Source organism: Rana temporaria, chromosome 11, assembly GCF_905171775.1.
Source record: "Rana temporaria chromosome 11, aRanTem1.1, whole genome shotgun sequence".
NCBI lineage: Eukaryota > Metazoa > Chordata > Amphibia > Anura > Ranidae > Rana > Rana temporaria.
Genome location: NC_053499.1, coordinates 43716639 through 43738821, shown reverse-complemented (window position 1 = coordinate 43738821; position 22183 = coordinate 43716639). Strand labels below are relative to the sequence as shown.

Here is a 22183-nt window from a genome sequence, read left to right as displayed (position 1 = left end):
TGCTAATATATGGCGGTGTAGCCTAAAGCGGGCGGGCGTAAGGGTGGCGGATTCAAATGTGTAGAAGGGGGGCGTGTTTAATGCTAATAAGGCTTGACCTTACGTTTTTGACGTTTTTTGGCTACTGCGCATGCGCCGGGCGCCTACATTTCCCAGTGTGCATTGCGGCTAAGTACGCCGTACGGGCCTATTGATTTCGACGTGGACGTAAACCCCGATTCGCGGACGACTTACGCAAACAACGTAAAAAATTTGAATCTCGCGGTGGGAACGGTGGCCATACTTTAACATTGTTATTCCACCTAATAGGTGGAATAACTTTAGGCCTACTAAGGCCTTACGAAAATGGCTTAAATCGACTGCGGCGGCCGGGCGTACGTTCGTGAATCGGCGTATCAACTCATTTACATAATCTACGTCGACCGCAATGGAAGCGCCACCTAGCGGCCATCCAAAATATTGCAATCTAAGATAGGACGGCGCAAGCCGTCGTATCTTAGATATGTTTAAGCGTATCTCTGTTTGAGCATACGCTTAAACATACGTCGGCGTAGATTCTGAGTTAGGTCGGCTTATCTACTGATAAGCCGGCCTAACTCTACCTGAATCTACCTAATAGTCTGCAAATGGGCCATGTATGCATGTGGCTTGAGCCACCAACTGCTGCATGCAGGTAGCCCATTCAAGTATACGGAGGCCCAGCAGCTGCACAGACACAGCCAAAGAGTTTGCCAAAATTGTGCCATTTTGGAGTTAGCAGGAAAGTGATTATGGCAGTATTTAATAGGTGTAATGGGGTTTAAGGAGATGCTTTTTGCAAAAAGCTATTTGTTAGAAAAGTATAGTATTAGTAACACAGTTTATTGCACAAGATACAGTGCACGTCTTACAAGACCTCAAAGCTTGCCACAGTCCAGTGTGTCTCACAAGGTCGAGATGGCTGTGGAGGAGAGAGCTGGGACACAGGAAGTGACAGGAAGTCCCGGCTGCTCCACATGGACCACACAGGAGGAAGTGATGTCATCCAGATTGTGGAGAGGACAGGAAGATGGCTGGCTATGCACTTGGAGCTCACAGCTCTTTTCCGAGCACGTAGCCAGCCATCCTCCTGTCCTCTCCACAATCTGGATGACATCACTTCCTCCTGTGTGGTCCATGCGGAGCAGCCCGGACTTCCTGTCACTTCCTGTGTCCCAGTTTTCTCTTCCACAGCCATCTAAACCCGGGAGACACACTGGACTGTGGCAGCCTTTGAGGATGCGCCTCCCTCTCCCCTCCTTTTCTGTCCTTTTTTACAGAGTCTTGGACACACTCTGGGGATGGCTGGCTACCTCCTAAAATTACTTTTAATCTTTTATTTATGACTTTTCTCCTTGAGTTTGGAACGAAACCACCTATTACAAGGACTATATGCACACACTCTTCCTGCCACTGCGGTGCAATTTTCCATATGTTGTGCGCCTCAGGCCCCGTACACACGTCCGAGGAACTCGACGGGCAAAACTCATCGTTTTGCTCGTTGAGTTCTGTGTGAAGCCGCCATGGATCTCGGCGAGCCAACTTTCCTTATTGAACAACGAGGAAATAGAGAACATGTTCTCTATTTGGCTCGACGAGGAACTCGTCGGCTTCCTCGGCCGAAAGTGTACACACGCCGGGTTTCTCGGCAGAATTCAGCTCCGATCGAGTTTCTGGCTGAATTCTGCCGAGATACTCGGTCGTGTGTACGGGGCCTCATTGTTTCTATTTTTATGAAAATGCTTGACTGAGGGACCTGCAGAATGCAGAGGCTCCGATTATCTGTAAAACATTAAACACTTGAACAACCCCACTTGCAAAATGACCAGATGATACATTTTATTTGGAGTCGAATGGCCATAGCAGCCTTTTATTACAAACCATTAAATACAACATTTACAAGAAAACAAGTTTAGCGCATACAATACAGTCAATGCATAACAAATAAAACAACCTCAGCTTATGCCCGGTCTAAGGTCTTTGAAGGCATATATATACTCACGATTAACCGGTTGTATCTGCCACCCAATCAAAGGCCCCCAGCCGCAACTACACTGGCTCAGGGACAATTACCCACTTACGTATTACCAGATACAACCTCATTAATACCCCGATGTTACCACCGTATTGTTAGAAAGGGACACCCATACCTCAGATGGGCCCAACCCACAAGTATTTAACCAGCACCGCCTTCAAAGACCCAATAGACCTCCTGCCTGCTGCTATGACTGACAGGAAAATAAAAGGACCAAGAAGTTGAATGGCAACCTAACAACTTAAAACCCCAAAACCCACTTCAAATACCCTGACACCTTGAGAAAAAAGGAGGCACCCCCCAAACCAAAACAAACAAGGGAAGAAGGGTGGGAAAAAACTGTCTGATGCTGTGATGAGCTCTGACTAGTTTGACTCCAGGCTATATACTATTTGTTAAAGCCCCACTTACCTTTGAAAGAAGACATAAGATACTCACCTTTCCCAGTCGCCATGCCGCCAAACGCTTCTCTAATTGCTAGAACTGGACTTCAGGGAGTGTTGACCTCACAAGTTCCTCTACATCTCTCACTGGATCCTCCCTTAGACCTCATGCCACCACTGTTTCCTGCAGTGATGTAGGGTCAGAGGGAGGAGCCAGTGAGAGCTGAAGGGGCCCCTGAAGGTTGAAATCAGGGGACAGTTATTACGATCACAACATTTGGATCACACTACAATGTGCTTATGTATGGAGAGAAAACAATCACATAGAAGCAACACCAGGAGTCCAGACATTGATTAAAAAATCCTCAGATGACTTCCATTTGTCTAAATGGATTAAAGCGGAACTAAACTCTCTAAATCAGGGGTCTTTTCACACAAAGGGTCAGTTTATTGTCCTTGAGAGGCTTGAGGAGGGCCAGAATGTGGCCAGCAGAGGCAGAAAATGTCACTGGTCCAGCATGAATGAGAATAAATATGGCCTTAGGCCTAGTAGACACGACCGTTTTCCTCGACAGAATCCATCAAGAAACTTGGTGGCAGAGCTTTTTTGCCGAGAAAACTGTCGAGGAACTCAACAAGGAAAAAAGAGAACAAGTTCTCTTTTTCTTCAACTGGAGTTTCAATTTCCTCGTCGTGTTCCTCGTCGGGCTGGTTTTCTACGAGAAACACGTTCGTGTGTATGCTAGGAAAGCCGCGCATGCTCAGAATAAAGTATGAGATGGGAGCGCATCTTCGGTAAAAGTAGCGTTTGTAATGGAGATAGCACATTTGTCACGCTGTAACAGACTGAAAAGTGCAAATTGTCTCTTACCAAACTTTTACTTAACACGCAGTAACATGGGATTAGCAAAAGCAGCCCCAAGGGTTGTGCCAGTGGAATCGAACTTCCCCTGCCGTTGTATGTGTTCTACGTCACCGCGTTTGAGAACGAGGAGATTTGGTCTTGACAGTGTGTACGCAAAGAAAGCTTGTCGAGTTTCTCGACAAGCCTAACAAGGAACTCGTCGAGGAAAACGATGTGTCTTTTCCGACGAGTTCCTCGCTCGTGTGTACGAGGCCTTAGGGTTGGTGGTCAATAGGAGTAGGAGTAGTGTCACTATTAGTAAGAGGAATAGTATCCTATCATTGGTATCGTGGAAGAAATAGTGCCCCATTGTTGGTGTCAGTGGGAGGAATTGTTCCTCATATCAGTGGGAGGAATAGTGCCCCAAGGGCCGGATAAAGGCTAGTAAAGGGCCACATCTGGCCCTCGGGCCATAGTTTGGAGACCTTGCTCTAAATCAATATTAGCTACTTTGAATCCTTATGCTGCTAGCATTAGTAAATAGATAGGAAGGTATATTAATATTATATTCACCCGTATTAGACTTGATTTTTTTTGTTTATTTTTTTTCCAAATTTTTAGTTGCTTCTTGGTCCCTGGCCTAGGCCAAAATGATGTCATACATCTCCGGAGTCTTCATAGGCATTTTGTTTTTCTTTCTCCTGGAGGAGGGGTTTTCCCAGCTAAACACATTCTCCTGCCTGCATGCCTGACCTAAGGGTGGATAGATTCCAGGAAGTAAATGCTACATTTATTCTCTGCCCTTACTCAAGATGGCCACAGATAGAAGTGCTAGGGGGTGTTTTTCAATCAACAAAATAAAACATGGAGACATGGGTGGATGGGTGAATTTTCTTTGAATATTTAAAAGATTGCTTCATCCATGCTAAGCAATGTGTATGGAGGAATTTATTTTGCCAACTGCACTGCCAGCTGTCACTGTCTGAATACCTGAACAGCAACTGTTGCTGATTAAATGCAGTCAATGTTTGGACAAATTTTCCACTTTGCATGCTCGTTCGTCCGATAATCTCATTGTGTGCAACAGGCTTTAGTCTCTCCCAGATTAGATGACTAGTTACATTTTTCAATTTGTGCCCACGTGATAACAAGCACCCAGGGCCGGATTTGCTCCCCCTGCCGCCCCAAGGCCAGGTTCCGCAATGCACCCCCCTCCCCGCCGCCCGAACCACCCCCCCCCCCCCCCCAAATCAACGGAGAATGGAAACCGGATGGCAGGGGCGGCACAGTTAGTTCTAATAGTTTTTATTTTGTACCTTGCCGTTTACTTTTTTATTTCTGTATCATTTTCTTATTATTTTTAATATTGTTTTTCTTATTCTTTACTTTTTAATTACTTTTTTATTTTAATAATTTAATTATTTGTTATTTTTTTATCAATTTTTTTTTTCACTTGGCAATAAAGTTATCACACAGGAGAAAACAATTCCCTGTGTGATAGCAATTGGAGGTGACAGGTTCTCTTTATTGACCCTGTCACCTCCAAAACAGGAGTCCTAGCACTGTGCTAGAACTCCTGTCACAGCTCACCCCTCTCATTGTGTACATCGGTGGCAGGGACAGTCACAGGAGACAGACTCGGCAGCCTGGGGGAGGACAGAGTCCTGAAGACAGAGCCAGTAGAGAGAGGTATATCAGGGGGGGGACGGGGACGGCAGCACACATCGCCGCAATCACTTAAGGAGCGAGCGGATTCCAGAAAGCAACTTGCCATCCTTAATTGGCCGTCGGGGGACTCCATGCCACTGCCGCCCCTTGGCGCCCTGCCGCCCTGCCTTGGTGGCCTTGTGGGAAATCCGGGCCTGCAAGCACCCCCCACCCTTAAAGTGGATCACAACCCTTTAATCCTTTACAGCCAAGGAAGTTGCCCCCGTGGCTGCCATCTTGGCTGTACAGTAAGGCCCCTTTCAGACTGCTGTGACTTGAAAGTTGCCCGATTTTGCCACGATTTTACCGCGATTTTGCTGCGATATCAGGGAATGCCTGGGTAAACTTGAGGTCTTTGGACCTCAACTCCCGTCAAAGTCGGACCAAAGTAGTACAGGGACTACTTCGAAGTTTGTTGCATCTTAAAGTCGCACAGATATGAATGGTACTCATTGAAAATCATGGAGTACAACGTGTCATGCGACTTTGCAGTCCCAAGTCACAGGACAAGTCGCAAAGGGGCCTAACATGTTGAATGTAACGGTTTTGGGAAACAGTGAAATCAATAGGTTTAGTTCTACTTTAAATAAGCTGCATGCTGCAATCAACAGATTACACCACCCATGGTCATTGGCCACCCTAAATCAGGTTTTAGGATTACTTTTCTCTAATTATTTATATTATGCCATAAGTTAAAGTCTTATAAATTATACCACAAGAAACCACAAAGCATGCCAAACGTACACATATGTCTGTATTGCTATGACATAGCAGTACAAACATGCAGTGACACACAGTATACGTACATACCCCGGGTGTCTGAGGATCACTGGAATGCAGCCAAAGCATTTATCACCGGCTGTATCTTTAGGGGGTTTACAAAAAGATTAAAGATATATAAACAGACCTCACAGTGTCACTTTACTCCAGAAACTGAGTTTATTGGCTGCTGAATCACAGGCACTGCGCCAGACATCCCTGCTTTCCTCCTCTGACTTATTCCAGATTTGATCATCTCTAATGCATCATCACACATTATTAATAATGCAGCACAGCAAAGTGGGACAAGTACCATTACCACCATCATGTATGTACCCTGGTATACGTACACAGCAAATTGTGCCAAGTACTTTTACCACCATCGTGTATGTAGCCTGGTATACATACACAGCAAATTGTAACAAGTACTATTACCACCATCATGAATGTGCCTTGGTATACGTACACAGAAAATTGTAACAAGTACTATGACCACCATCATGTACGTACCTTGGACTACAGGGGAGTCAGGATGCCCACTAACACACAGCTCCTTTCTCTATCTGCAATGTAGAGAGTGTCCTGACTCTCCTGTAGTTCAAGGGAGGGGGCGAGCACAACACTCCACACCAGGAAGAAAGCCTTGCATTACTGTGTGGAGTTACAGACAGAAGAACAGGAAGTAAGGATTTATCAGAAGAAATAAGGACATTTAACAAAATGAAAGGATGAGGTAAGTGAAGGAGGACTGCACTAAGGTAAAGGAAGCTATTTAGGGGGAAAAAAATTGTACCTTTACAACCCCTTTAAGTCTTATAGCTGGATTCAGAAAGCTTTACGCCGGAGTATCAGTAGATACGCCGTCGTAACTCTGAATCTACGCCGTCCTAAATTTAAGCGTATTCTGGAAACCAGATACGCTTAAATTAGGCTAAGATACGAGCGGCGTAAGTCTCCTACGTATCTTAGGGTGCAATATTTACGCTGGCCGCTAGGTGGCGCTTCCGTTGAGTTCGGCGTAGAATATGCAAATGACTAGATACGCCGATTCAGAAACGTACGTGCGCCTGGCGCATTTTTTTTTACGTCTTTTACGTATGGCTTTTTCCGGCGTAAAGTTAGTCGAACAAATAGCTGGCCTAGTCAATGTTAAGTATGGCCGCCGTTCCCGCGTCTAAATTTGAACATTTTATGTCGTTTACGTAAGTCGTACGTGAATGGGGCTGGACGTAATTTACGATCACGTCGAAACCAATACGTCCTTGCGGCGTACTTTGGAGCAATGCACACTGGGATATGTACACGGACGGCGCGTGTGCCGTTCGTAAAAAACGTCAATCACGTCGGGTCACCGCCCATTTACATAAAACACGCCCCCCTCAATCTCATTTGAATTAGACGCGCTTACGCCGGCCCCATTTACGCTACGCCGCCATAACTTAGGAGGCAAGTGCTTTGTGAATACAGCACTTGCCTCTCTAACTTACGGCGGCGTAGTGTAAATACGATACGCTACGCCGCCTGAAAGATGCGCCGCCGTACCTGAATCTAGCTATTAATTCTTACAGTTGGATTAAAGCCAACCCTACTCTTAAGATAAAATTTGAGCCCTGGGTGGCTCTTTTTGACCCCCTCCCATACAAGACCCTTAAATCTAAAAAAAAACAAAGGAGTCGGGCAGATAATCGTCGGCCAAACAGCGGCTGCATCCAATCAGATGCAGCCACTGTACGGGTATTCTGACAGTCAACACCTTCGTCACCATACAATACAACAGCCAGAAAGTGGGAATCAATCGATTTCTCCAGTTCAGCTGCAGGGCTGAATGAAGAAAATCGTACAGCGCAAGCTTTTGTGTTGTGGTGCAGATTACTGGAGGGCTAAGAGTTACACAGAGCTCATGGGACATTGATTGGTTTTACTTTTTGGTCTGATCTCCTTTTAATTTTTTTAAATTTTTCAGAAGCGACTACATTAGGCTACCAACACCAACGACTGACTTTTGCCGGCTATGCACTAGTAGAATTTCATTAAAAAAAAATTCACTTTAAGAACGTTCATTCATTTTGTAACCTTTAGGCTGCATTCACACCTAGGCGTAGGCAATAGCGTCGTTTTCCGGCGTTTTTTTTAGGCGTTTTTTTCGCGCGTATTCATGCTAATATGCGCGTTTGCATACAGCGTTGTCCGACGTTTTTGTACTTAGACGTTTTTTTTTTTAGCCAATAGGAAAAACTATCATCTTTTCATCACTTGTTGCTATGTTGGTAGATTTTTTTAATCTTCTGCATGGGCGACAAGTTCTATTGACAAAACGCCCGTAGCAAACGCTTGTTGTCGCGCAATACGCGCGTATCTGGCGTTTTACATTGATTTCAATGGAAAACCAAAAACGCTCAAATACGCGCATATCGCGCGTATTGCGCGACAAAAAAGGGTCCGGAACTTCTTTTGACTACAGGCGATGCGCGTTAGGCGCATCAGCGTGCAGATGTGAACCGTCCCCATTGACTAACATTGTATTTTGTCCCTCTGGCGTTTGTTCGCGTCGCGCTACATGCGACAAAACGCGAAGGTGTGAATGGGGTCTTAGTGAGATCAAATCAATGTTGGTTTTTGACCCAAGGAGAGAGAATATTTGGGGAAGGGTGGAAATTTTTTCTCGTACGAACAAATTTCCAACATTTGGGAAAATAGAATTAGTTCCAAAATCAAATATTAAAAGCAAACTAAATTTCAAAGCACTTTTAACGTCATTCGTCAAGTCGACGGACGTATTGAGAATTCTCATACAAACGTTTGTTTGAGAATCTACTAGTATATGGCCAGCCTTACACCAGCAAGCAAACTGTCCCTAGAAATACTATGGCAGTGTGTCTCCAGCTTTCCTTATTTCTTTACTCAAATCTACAATAATCTTTCCTGCCCCATGTAATCCCTATGACACCTAAGTACACAGGAGTGACATACATTGGTACCTGGCTAGACCTGGCTATACATCCTCCACCATCCTGGCACCTCTTGTGCCTGACATTCCATCACATCCTCTTCACATTCCCCCACATGGATTCTTCCTTCCTCCTCATCAACATGCATGTTGTTTCCCACCATCGCTACAACCCTCCCAGCCCATTCATTCCCATCAATCGCAAGTCATTCACGAAATACAAGTCTCGCTATGCCGATCGCTTCAACTTTTCATTGTATTAGGTGGACTCCATCATCGCCTTTGACTTCAGAGTTGCCATCATTCTAAAATAACTTTGGGGACCATTGGCTGATATGTCACTCATCCTCATACGATAATCCGAGAGGATCACCCATACATCCCAGACATGCTGTTCTTCAATAAATGTTAACCAATAATCATGAGAATGTTAGTAGATACATACTGAAGTTAGTGAAGAGATTTGATAAAGTTAAAGATCATGATTGATAAGATCACGGTGGTGATGATCATCATCACGATTGATAAGATCACAGTGGTGATGATGACCATCATCATCACGATTGATAAGATCACGGTGGTGATGATGACCATCATCATTACGATTGATAAGATCACGGTGGTGATGATGACCATCATCATCACGATTGATAAGATCACAGTGGTGATGATCATCATCATGATTGATAAGATCACGGTGGTGATGATCATCATCACGATTGATAAGATCACGGTGGTGATGATCATCATCATGATTGATAAGATCACGGTGGTGATGATCATCATCACGATTGATAAGATCACGGTGGTGATGATCATCATCACGATTAATAAGATCACGGTGGTGATGATGACCATCATCATCACGATTGATAAGATCACGGTGGTAATGATCATCATCATGATTGATAAGATCCCGATAGTGATGACCATCATCATCATGATTGATAAGATCCCGATAGTGATGACCATCATCATCATGATTGATAGAATCACGATGGTGATGATCATCATCATGATCATGGCTTTTTTGATAAGATCATGATGACCATGAATCTGGGGTGAAAAAATCGCAGACATACCCCGGCGTTGTCCCCAAAAAGTCACAATCGTCTATCAGATATGGCAATTGATGGTCTCTGATTCCCATCCCTTCTCACCTTAGTAGATTCTGTAGGCTCTTCTTGCTGTCTTTTCTCACAATTGCAGTAGACATCCTCTTAGCGAAGCTTTGTCTTCACCTATGCCTCTTCGTCCTCCCCCCTATTCTTTGTATGCAGAACTGCCTCCCCAGCCCTCCCACACCACACCTTCCCTTTATCAGCTCTGATCAATCGATCAGTTGTTCCCAATGTGTCCTGTCTTTGTCAGTTCCCAGGGATCATCAGTGGATCTCCTCTCCTCTCTGTAGTGCTGCTCTTCTCTCTCCTTTTTCTTTTCAGGAAGTTTGAGCAGATGCCTTCCCCCCCTTTTGTTTCCAGCTCCCTCTCCCCCTCCTCCTGTGTTGGGAAGTCAGGGGGAGATGATATGAGGTAAGAGGAAGCTGGACCCTCCCTGGCCCTGTGTTTGGGGAAGGGGAGGGGGTGACAATATGTCACTGTCTGACATCCCACCCCCCCCCCCCTCCTTCCCCTTACACATTCTCTGGGGGAGTCCCCTTTATCACAGCAAACATATTTTCCCTGATGCTCTAATCACAGCTGAGAAGGATTTTCTCTCCTCTATTGATTTTTTTTTTATGTATCCTCTTTTCCTAAACGAGTGTTGCTTTGTTTTGCACGCCGTGTCCTCCTATCGCACCGCATTGTGTGCTTTCCATTAGAGTTTTATGTCACAGAGATTTATTATCCTGCTGCATTATTCAGCCTATTGTTCCATCTGCTTCCATATTTTCATCCCATAAAGATATTTACTGTTCAGTCTTTTTATCTACAGAAGAGGATGTAGGGATTTTATTTTATTTTTGTAAATAATCATTTCATTTAAATAATATTTATTTATTGTGGCAAATCAGACATTTGAAACCACTTTCAGCCAGCTTTCTCAAACTGGAGTGAGTGATCCCACGTTCGCGCCGGTGCGACTTGTCATGCGATTTGACAATAAGTCGCACCCTATTGCCGGTGACTTGTCGGTATGGTTCCTCTATCGAGATGGTTCCTGTAAGGACTGCGCAGGCGCAATCCTTGCCGACGGAAATCTTCTAACCTCGGCCGGCATCCAGGCTCATTCCTTAACCACTTCCCGACCGCCGCATGTATATGTACGTCCACAGAATGGCACGTACAGGCAAATGGGCGTACATGTACGTCCCCGCCTTCTAGCGGGTGGGGGGTCCAATCGTGACCCCCCCCCGCTACATGCGGCGGTCGGATTCCCGCGGGGAGCGATCCGGGACGACGGCGCGGCTATTCGTTTATAGCCGCTCCGTCGCGATCGCTCCCCGGAGCTGAAGAACGGGGAGAGCCGTATGTAAACACGGCTTCCCCGTGCTTCACTATGGCGCTGCATCGATCGAGTGATCCCTTATATAGGGAGACTCGATCGATGACGTCAGTCCTACAGCCACACCCCCCTACAGTTGTAAACACACACAAAGTGAACACTAACTCCTACAGCGCCCCCTGTGGTTAACTCCCAAACTGCAACTGTCATTTTCACAATAAACAATGCAATTGAAATGCATTTTTTGCTGTGAAAATGACAATGGTCCCAAAAATGTCCGAAGTGTCTGCCATAATGTCGCAGTCACAAAAAAAAAACGCTGATCGCCGCCATTAGTAGTAAAAAAATTTTTTTTATAAAAATGCAATAAAACTATCCCCTATTTGTAAACGCTATAAATTTTGCGCAAACCAATCGATAAACGCCTATTGCGATTTTTTTTTATAAAAAATAGGTAGAAGAATACGTATCGGCCTAAACTGAGGAAAAAAACTTTTTTATATATGTTTTTGGGGGATATTTATTATAGCAAAAAGTAAAAAATATTGTTTTTTTTTCAAAATTGTCGCTCTATTTTTGTTTATAGCGCAAAAAATAAAAACCGCAGAGGTGATCAAATACCACCAAAAGAAAGCTCTATTTGTGGGGAAAAAAGGCCGCCAATTTTGTTTGGGAGCCACGTCGCACGACCGCGCAATTTTCTGTTAAAGCGACGCAGTGCCGAATCGCAAAACCTGGCCTGGGCATTTAGCTGCCGAAAGGTCCGGGGCTTAAGTGGTTAACATCCCCGTGGATTGGAGGATGTTAAAAAAAGAGCCAGGAGGCCGAGCGAGCGTAGCGAGCCGTCCGAGCGAATTGAGGACGTGAGGCCGACTGGCCACTTACCTCAAATTCCACGTCGCCCTGGAGGTTCGGTGATTTCCGTCGGCAAGGATTGCGCCTGCGCAGTCCTTACAGGAACCATATCGTCAGATCACCGGCAGTTGAACTGTTCAAATTGGCGCGGCAGCGCAAAGTTGGTGTCGCACCGATTTGAACAGTTCCATTGCAGATAATAGGGTGGTGCTTCTCATGCGATTTGACTTATCAAATTGCATGGCAAGTCGCACCGGTGTGAATGAATTGAAAAAGTAGTTCCTGCACTACATTTAGCGATTTCAGGTGCGATTTGCATAGACATCTGTGCATGATAGACATGTGCGGTTAGTTTTGTTATGAATAAATATTCGGACTAAATGTTATATATTCAGAGATTCTGATGTATCCAAATACCTGAATTACAGTAAAAAAAGGTTTACTGAATACTCCGAATAACAAAATGAAATTTGTATGAATTTCCAAAATTTTAATTGAAATTCAAATCGAATTTTACATTGAATTCCAGTCAAATTCGAACTGTAAACATGTATCCGAAATCAAAGTCTATGGGGGTTATTTATGAAAGGCAAATCCACTTGAAATTGCACTGAAAGTGCACTTGGAAGTGCAGTCGCTGTAAATCTGAGGGGAAGCTCTGAAATGAGGGGAAGCTCTGCTGATTTTATTATCCAATCATGTGCAAGCTAAAATGCTGTTTTTTTTTTTTCCTTGCATGTCCCCCTCGGATCTACAGCGACTGCACTTTCAGTGCAATTTAAAGTGCACTTTGCACTTTTAGTTTGCACTTGTAGTGCAAAGTGGATTTTCCTTTAGTAAATAACCCCCAGTGAGTGTTATTAGAGTACCGTTTTGAAATAATGCTGTTTTAGTTAAAGTGGAGCTCCACCCTAAAGTGGAACTCCCGCTGATCGGAACCCTCCCCCCCTCCGGTGTCACATTTGACACCTTTCAGGGGGAGGGGGGTGCAGATACCTGTCTAAAGACAGGTATTTGCACCCACTTCCGGCCACACAGTCTCGGGCAAGCTGCGGGCATGAAGTCACCTCCCGTCCCCCCCCCCCCCCCTGTTGTGTTCTGGGAACACTCGGCTCCCAGTACACAATGGGAGTCAATCGGCAGGCGTATCGCGACTCGCGCATGCACCGTAGGGAACCGGGCAGTGAAGCCGGAGCGCTTCACTTCCTGGTTCCCTCACTGAGGATGGCGGGGGGGGGGGGGAAGCAGAGTGACGAGCGATCGCTCGTCCTCTGCTGCGGACGGCGCTGGACTCCAGGACAGGTAAGTGTCCTAGTATTAAAAGTCAGCAGCTGCAGTATTTGTAGCTGCTGGCTTTTAATATTTTTTTTTTCAGCGCACATCCACTTTAAGCCAAAGGTGATTTAACCAGTTAAGGACTACCCGCCGCAGTTGAACTGCGGCAGGTTTGCTCTCCTTGGCAAATCACCGTTGGCCGCTTCAAGACCCCTAGGGGGGATGCTGGAGCCGATACACGTGGCCGGCGGCCGCGATGTCCACCGGCCATCCAGGATCGCTCCTGAGAGAGACAGAATGGGGGCCTGTCAATGTAAACACACAAATCCCGTTCTGTCAGGGGAGGATAGACAGATCTGCTGTTCCTGGTGATTAGGAACAGACTGCGATCTCTCTCGTTCTCCAGTCACTACACTCCTCCCACAGTTAGAAACACCTCTCTAGGGAACACTTAACCCCTTGATCATCCCCTAGTGTTAACCCCTTCCCTGCCAGTGACATTAATGCAGTAATCAGTGGCTATTTTTAGCTCTGATCACTGTAAAGCCTGGTACACACGATCGGATTTTCCGCGGACAAAGCATAGGACTTTTGTGGGAAGGGCGTTGGCCATGAAACGGCAAAGAACTGTCGGCCAACAAACATGAAACTACGTGTTTTTTCAGCTCTTTAGCGCCACCCTTTGGGCAACTTCTGCTAATGTTGTGTTATGGTGAGCATTGCTTTTGAGCATGCGTGTTTGTACTTCAGAGTTTTGTTCGAAGGACTTGTGTACACACGATCGAATAATCTGACCACACACATTTGTTGTCGGAAAATATTAAAGCATGCTATCCCACATTTGTTGGCGGAAAATCCGACAACAATTGTCCGATGGAGCGTACAAACGGTCGGATTTTCCGACAGCAGCTTGTCATCACCCAATTCCCATCGGAAAATCCAATCATGTGTATGGGCCTTAATAATGTCACTGTTCCCAAAATAGTGTCAAAAGTGTCCGATCTGTCCGCTGCCATGTTGCAAAAAATCGTAGATTGCGGCCATTACTAGTAAAAAATAAATAAATATTAAAAATGCCATAAATCTATTCCCTATTTTGTAGACACTATCATTTTTGCACAAACCAATCAACATACGCTTATTGCAAGTTTTTTTACCAAAAATATGTAGATGAATACATATCGTCCTAAACTGATGAAGAAATTTGTTTTTTTGGGATATTTATCATAGCAAAAAGTAAAAAAGTTAAAAATATATATATTTTTTTTTTCAAACTTGACGCTCTTAAAATGGTCTGGCTATTAAGGGGGCAAATCCTTCTTGGGCTTAAAGGGGTTGTAAAGGTACAAATTCTTTCCCTAAATAGCTTCCTTTACCTTAGTGCATTCCTCCTTCACTTACCTCATCCTTCCATTTTGCTTTTAAATGTCCTTATTTCTTCTGAGAAATCCTCACTTCCTGTTCTTCTGTCTGTAACTCCACACAGTAATGCAAGGCTTTCTCCCTGGTGTGGAGTGTCGTGCTCGCCCCCTCCCTTGGACTAAAGGAGAGTCAGTACGCCCACCCAGCGTCCTAACTCTCCAGTAGTCCAAGGGAGGGGGCGAGCACGACACTCCACACCAAGGAGAAAGCCTTGCATTACTGTGTGGAGTTACAGACAGAAGAACAGGAAGTGAGGATTTCTCAGAAGAAATAAGGACATTTAAAAGCAAAATGTAAGGATGAGGTAAGTGAAGGAGGACTGCACTAAGGTAAAGGAAGCTATTTAGGAAACAAAAAATTGTACCTTTACACCCCCTTTAACCACTTAAGGACCCATTCACGCCAATATACGTCGGCAGAATGGCACGGCTGGGCACATCCACGTACAGGTACGTGGCTCTTTAAGCCCAGCCGTGGGGTCGCGCGGGCGCGTGCACGTGACCTGGTTCGAAGCTCCGTGACCGTGGCCGCGGGACTCGGGAACCCGATCGCCGCTGGAGTCCCGCGATCGTTCCCCGAAGCTGAAGAACGGGGAGAGCTGTGTGTAAACACAGCTTCCCCGTTCTTCACTGTGGCGCCGTGATCGATCGTGTGTTCCTCTTTTATAGGGAACCACAATCGATGACATCACACCTACAGCCACACCCCCCTACAGTTAGAAACACAAATGAGGTCATACATAACCCCTTCAGCGCCCCCATGTGGTTAACTTCCAAACTGCAACTGTCATTTTCACAATAAAGAATGCAATTTAAATGAATTTTTTGCTGTGAAAATTACAATGGTCCCAAAAATGTGTCAAAATTGTCCGAAGTGTCCGCCATAATGTCGCAGTCACGAAAAAAATCGCTGATCGCCGCCATTAGTAGTAAAAAAAAAAAATTAATAAAAATGCAATAAAACTATCCCCTTTTTTGTAAACGCTATAAATTTTGCACAAACTAATCGATAAACGCTTATTGCGATTACGCAAAATAGGTAGAAGAATACGTATCGGCCTAAACTGAGGAAAAAAAATAATGTTTTATATATTTTTGGGGGATATTTATTATAGAAAAAAGTAAAAAATATTGAATTTTTTTCAAAATTGTCGCTCTATTTTTGTTTATAGCACAAAAAATAAAAACCGCAGAGGTGATCAAATACCACCAAAAGAAAGCTCTATTTGTGGGAAAAAAAGGACCCCAATTTTGTTTGGGAGCCACGTCGCACGACAGCGCAATTGTCAGTTAAAACGACGCAGTGCCGAATCGCAAAAACTGGCCGGGTCCTTTAGCTGCCTAAAGGTCCAGGTCTTAAGTGGTTAAAGAGCCATTGTAATTATTTGATAAAGATTATGCTTTTGTTTGTTCACTTTGCCACACTCAAATCGAAAATAAAAAGAAATCTACAGTTTTCGATCTGGCCGATTCAAAATTTATCGATTCGAACATTTCAAATTGAAAAAAATCTGTAAATTCCCAAATAAATTGAAAAATAAATAAACAAATTTCAAATACGAATCCCGAATACGCATTCAACGAATCAACCAAATTTAACAAAACAAAATAACTAGATTAACCAATCTAAACACAAAACATTTTTTTTTCGTCACACACATGTCTAGTGCATGAAGTCGCACAGATGTCAGCCAAGTCACACCTGAAGTCGCACTGACATGCGGCTTTGAAATCGTGCGATTTCAAGTGAAGTTGCACAATTTGAAAGCCGCAGTGTAAACCAGGGCTGAAAGAGCGAAGGTACCTAGCATAACAAATTTGGGTGATTGCCAAAGTTCAATAATTTTTTGGGGGATTGAAATCAATTTAAAGTGACCCTGTCACTGGCTGAAAGATCTCAGACCAGCAGCAATGTTTAGAAAAAATTATAAATAGTAAAGTTGGCCATAAACATATATAGGCGTAGCGTATCGCATATACGCTACGCCGCCGTAAGTCAGAGAGGCAAGTGTTGTATTCACAAAGCACTTACCTCCTAAGTTACGGCGGCGTATCGTAAATGGGCAAGCGTAAGCGCGCCTAATTCAAATGATGAACAGGGGGGCGTGTCCTTTTTAAAGAACGGCGCATGCGCCGATTGGGGACATATCCCAGTTTGTAACTGTCTCTGAATCTAGCTAATAGATATCTTTGGTTTAGTCTGCAGACTGATAGAAAAATAATCGAACAGATTTTTCCATCAACGTTAAACATAAACGACTCTCCCGCTGCGGCTAATTTATTGTGACAGTTGGCTGTCAGAATACCAAAACATTGGCTGCATTTGATCAGAATTATTTTGAGCTGTCACCCAATTAGGCAACTATATCATTCACACGCCGCAAACAATTTACTAATATTATTCCACATGTGTTTTCTAGGAGAAAAGTTCCTACGTAAGGATCAGTAAAATACATGCATATAGATGTGTGAAAATGCGTAAAAACATCCAAATTTCCAATTAACTAAAAATTTGTGAGAATTTTTTATGTACACATACGCGTCTTTGCGCATTCAGGGCCAGTTCACATGCGTTCTGGTGTGTTTTTGGTGAATTTTTGATGCATTTCCGAATGCATTTTTTTCCCCTAATTTTCCTGTTTTTCCCCCCACTATACTAAGGTCCAGTGCATTTTTATGTGTTTTTGATGTGTTCCAGTGCGTTTTTTATGTGTTTTTGATGCATTTAACCACTTCCATCCAGGGCCTATACTGGCACTCCTCTCCTACATGTAAAAATCATAATTTTTTTTGCTAGAAAATTACTCAGAAGAACCCCAAACACTATATATGTTTTTTTTTTAGCAGACACCCTATGGCGTTCATTGCAACTTTATATCTTTGCGCAATACTTTTTTAAACGCTTTTTTTTGGAAAAAAAAAAGGTTTTATGAATTAAAAAATAACAAAACAGTAAAGTTAGCCCAATTTTTTTTATATAATGTGAAAGATTATGTTACGCCGAGTAAATAGATACCTAACATGTCACGCTTTAAAATTGCGCACACCCATGGAATGGCACCAAACTTAGGTACTTAAAAATCTCCATAGGCGACGCCTAACCACTTAAGGACCGCCGCCTGTACATATACGTCGGCAGAATGGCACGGCTGGGCAGATGGACGTTCCGGCACGTCCTGTACATCTACCCAGCCGTGGGTCGTGGGCACGCGCCCACGACCCAGTCCGAAGCTCCGGGACCGCGGGACCCGCAGACCGATTGCCGCTGGGGTCCGTGATCGGTCCCCGGAACTGAAGAACGGGGAGAGCTGCGTGTAAACACGGCTTCCCCGTGCTTCACTGTGGCGGCAGCATCGATCGTGTCCTTCCCTTTATAGGGAGACACAATCAATGATGTCACTCCTACAGCCACACCCCCCTACAGTTGTAAACACACGCTAGGTGAACCCTAACCCCTTCAGCGCCCCCTGTGGTAAACTCCCAAACTGCAACTGTCATTTCCACAATAAACAATGCATTTTAAATGCAAATTTTGCTGTGAAAATGACAATGGTCCCAAAAATGTGTCAAAATTGTCCGAAGTGTCCGCCATAATGTCGCAGTCACGAAAAAAAACGCTGATCTTTTGTAAACGCTATAAATTTTGCGCAAACCAACCGATAAACGCTTATTGCGTTTTTTTTACCAAAAATATGTAGAAAAATACGTATCTGCCTAAACTGAGGAAATTTTTTTTTATATATTTTTGGGGGATATTTATTACAGCAAAAAGTAAAAAATATTGCGTTTTTTTCAAAATTGTGGCTCTATTTTTTGTTTATAGCACAAAAAATAAAAACCGCAGAGGTGATCAAATACCACCAAAAGAAAGCTCTATTTGTGGGAAAAAAAGGACGCAAATTTTGTTTGGGAGCCACGTCGCACGACCGCGCAATTGTCAGTTAAAGCGACACAGTGCCGAATCGCAAAAAGGGGCCTGGTCCTTTACCTGCATTTTGGTCCGGGGCTTAAGTGGTTAAATTTGTTTTTACAGGTTACCAGTTTAGAGTCACAGAGGAGGTCTAGTGCTTCAATTGTTGCCCACTGAAAGTCCAGGCACTGATGAGCTGTAGGTTGTTGGTGGTAGGTTGTTGGTAGGTTGTTGGTGGTAGGTGGTTGTTGGTGGTAGGTGGTTGTTGGTGGTAGGTGGTGGTAGGTTGCCATGATGTGTTTAGTTGTTTTGCATTATCAGAATTGGCTGAAACAGCGTATGAGCAACATAAGCTTGGCTTTATCCGAACAGATGTCTCATTGTGAGGACTGGTGATAAGACATCTGTCTATCCTGCCCTACATCAGAGCACCTGGACCTGTCTAATCCCCTCCCTGCTACACATCCTCCATGTGGACGGAGCTCAGATGTGCACAAAGCTTTGTTTTCTTTTCCATGGAAAAGCATTTGGTCACCAAAATTCCATTTGGAATGTTTCTGTTGACCAGAAGGCTTATCTCTGTGTAAAAACAGAAAATAACAGATCGTTTGACTTTTACGGGGGTTTATGGCACTAAAAAGCAAATTTTTAAAGGGGCAGTCCTCATAAAACGAATATTTAGTTATAGGTGAAGCTCTGTTAGTCATTTTATATATATATACACAGCAGGCAAAACAAGTATTGAACAGGTCACCAGTTTTCTAGGTAAATGTACTTCTAAAGGTGCTATTGACATGAAATTTTCACCACATGGTCGGGAACAACCCATGCAATCCATACATACCGTATTTTCCAGCGTATAAGGCCTCGTACACACGGCCGAGGAACTCGACGTGCCAAACACATCGAGTTCCTCGGCCAGTTCAGCCCTGAAGCCGCCGAGGACCTCGGCGGGACGAGAGCTCCCATAGAACAACGAGGAAATAGAGAACATGTTCTCTATTTCCTCGCCGAGGTCCTCGTCGGCTTCCTCGGCCGAAAGTGTACACACGACCAGTTTCCTTGGCAGAATTCAGCCAGAAACTCGGTCGGAAGCTGAATTCTGCCGAGGAAACTGGTCGTGTGTACTTGGCCTCAGATGTCCTTTTACACCGGAATTACACAGCCAAAAACCGGGGGTCGTCTTATACGCCGGGTGAAGCAGCTGTCCAATATATATCAGCTAGGGTGACCACGTGTCCCGGATTGCCCGTCTGTCCCGGGCACATCCATTCCAGGACAATACAGTGTGCCGGAATGAAACTGACACAGCCACCCCCCGGGCCAATCTGATGCCGCCAAAAAAGGCCACCACATCACCACTTTACTCACTGACAGTACTTTTCCTGGCCGGGAATACCTGGAGGAGCACAATCCCGCCCCCTGGTTGTGATTGGAGAAATCGTAAATCCCGCCTCTTGTGTCCAATCACTGTGCTGTGATTCGTTACAGCACAAGCTGATTTTTGGGAAGGGAGGGTGTCCCTGAATGGTAGTTTGGAAATGTGGTCACCCTAATATCAGCCTGCCGGGTGCTCTGTAAAGCTGTATGTAATTCAGTATGTGCGCCGCTCAGCCAATCCTGGTGGGCGATGCACTCTGTTGATGACTAGAGCCTGCTCGGATTGGAGTAACAACCTCTGCCAATCCGAGCAGGCTACATTATGTAGCTTGCTCGGATTGTCAGAGGTTGTTACTCCAATCCGAGCAGGCTTAGGCCCCGTACACACGAGAGGATCCATCCGCTGGAATTGATCCGCGGACCGGCTCCAGCGGATAGATCCCCTGGTGTGTACAATCCAGCGGATCTGTTTCCGCGGATTTTTATCCCCTGGGATGGATTTCAAGCGGATAAAAATTTGAAGACATGCTTTAAAATCTATCCGCTTGAATCCATCCCAACGGATTGATCCGCTGGTCTGTACAGACTCACCGGATCAATCCGTCCAAATGGATCCCCCGCATGCGTCGTAATGATTCGACGCATGCGTGGAATTCCTTATATGACAGCGTCGCGCACGTCGCCGCGTCATCATCGCGGCGACGGCGCGACACGTCATCGCGATGGGATTTTGGCGCGGATTTCGATCCGATGGTGAGTACACTCCATCGGATCAAAATCCTCGCAAATCCTCGAGAGGATTTATCCGCGGAAACGGTCCGGTGGACCGTATCCGCGGATAAATCCTCTCGTGTGTACTAGGCCTTAGCAGGCTCTTTAGTCATCAACAGAATGCATCGCCCACCGGGATTGGCTGAGCGGTGCACATACTGAATTACATACAGCTTTACAGAGCACCCGGTGGGTTTTGAATGGCATTACCGCACAAGGGGGTCGTCTTGTACGGTCAGTAGAGCACAAAACCACCGTTTTAAACTCCATATTAGGGGGTCATCTTATGTGCCCAGCCGCCTTATATGCCAGCAAATACGGTACTGTGTTTCCCTGAAAATAATCCCGGGTCTTATAATTTTGGCAACAAAAGACACAGTAGGGCTTATTTTCAGGGTAGGTCTTGCCATATAATGTGATGTCTTCTCTCGCCCTCTATCTCCCTGCCTGACAGGAATCCCCAGTGTGAACCAAGATAAAATGCATGTAAAATCCTATAATCCACTCTATTACAGTATTATATAATGTACAATGTGTGCGTATCTGTAATATAATTGTGCCAAATACCTTCGTTATAGCGCCGCTCTGCGCTTCTGTGATCTGCTGCAGCGCTCTTCCCCGCAATTATATTACAGAAACACACACATTGTACATTATATACTACTGTAATAGAGTGGATTATAGGATTTTACAAGCATTTGAAACTAGGGCTTATTTTTGGGGTAGGGCTTATATTGCAGCCCTCCTTGAAAATAACGCTAGGTCTTATTTTCAGGGTAGGTCTTATTTTCGGGGAAACATGGTAGAACGAAATCAAAACAAATAAGCTCAGAAATTAAGTTATGTGTAATAGAATGGAATGATGCAGGAAAAAAGTATTGAACACGCTACCTGAAATGTATTTAATACTTAGTATAAAATCCTTTGTTGGTAATGACAGCTTCAAGACACCTCCTGTATGGAGAAACTAGTCCCATGATTTGCTCAGGTGTGATTTTGGCCCGTTCTTCCCCACAGGCCTCGTACACACGACCGTTTTCCTCGACAGAATCCATCAAGAAACTTGGTGGGCAGGGCCGATCCTAGGCAGGGTGCACAGGGTGCTCCGCACCCAGGCGCCGCAGAGGTGGGGGCGCCAAAGCTCCAAAGTGCTCCCCTCACTCCTCCTTGTCTGTGTCCAGAGGCAGAGCGCATGTAGCGAGTGCTGCGGTTCCCCATCCTGCTTGCTCGCTCCGCTGGCAACTGACAAGAGCGCATACCTCCCGCTGTCCCCGGAATCCGGGCTGGGGACCACAGCGGAGCACACGGAGAACACGTTCCGGCACTAGGCTCCACTAATTAATTCTGTCCGGTGTGCATGGAGCAGTCTCCTGTCTGCCCCACCCCCTCTGCGTGTGTCGACTCTTCTCCCATAGGCGGTGTGATGAGAGGCT

General features: G+C 44.9%; 1 protein-coding gene across 2 annotated transcripts in view; it reads right to left on the bottom strand.

Annotated features, from left to right (window-relative positions):
- Positions 1 to 22183, bottom strand: part of LSP1 (lymphocyte specific protein 1) — a 152607-nt gene that overhangs the window by 62616 nt on the left and 67808 nt on the right. Inside the window, exon 1 of one of the 2 annotated variants that reach the window (XM_040328455.1) lies at positions 9854 to 10153. The exons of the other annotated variant lie outside the window; for it this stretch is intronic. Coding sequence (XP_040184389.1) covers positions 9854 to 9909 — 56 coding nt within the window. The 5' untranslated portion in view covers positions 9910 to 10153. Of the gene's footprint in view, positions 1 to 9853; positions 10154 to 22183 lie in introns of those variants that run through there. 2 annotated transcript variants of the gene reach the window in all.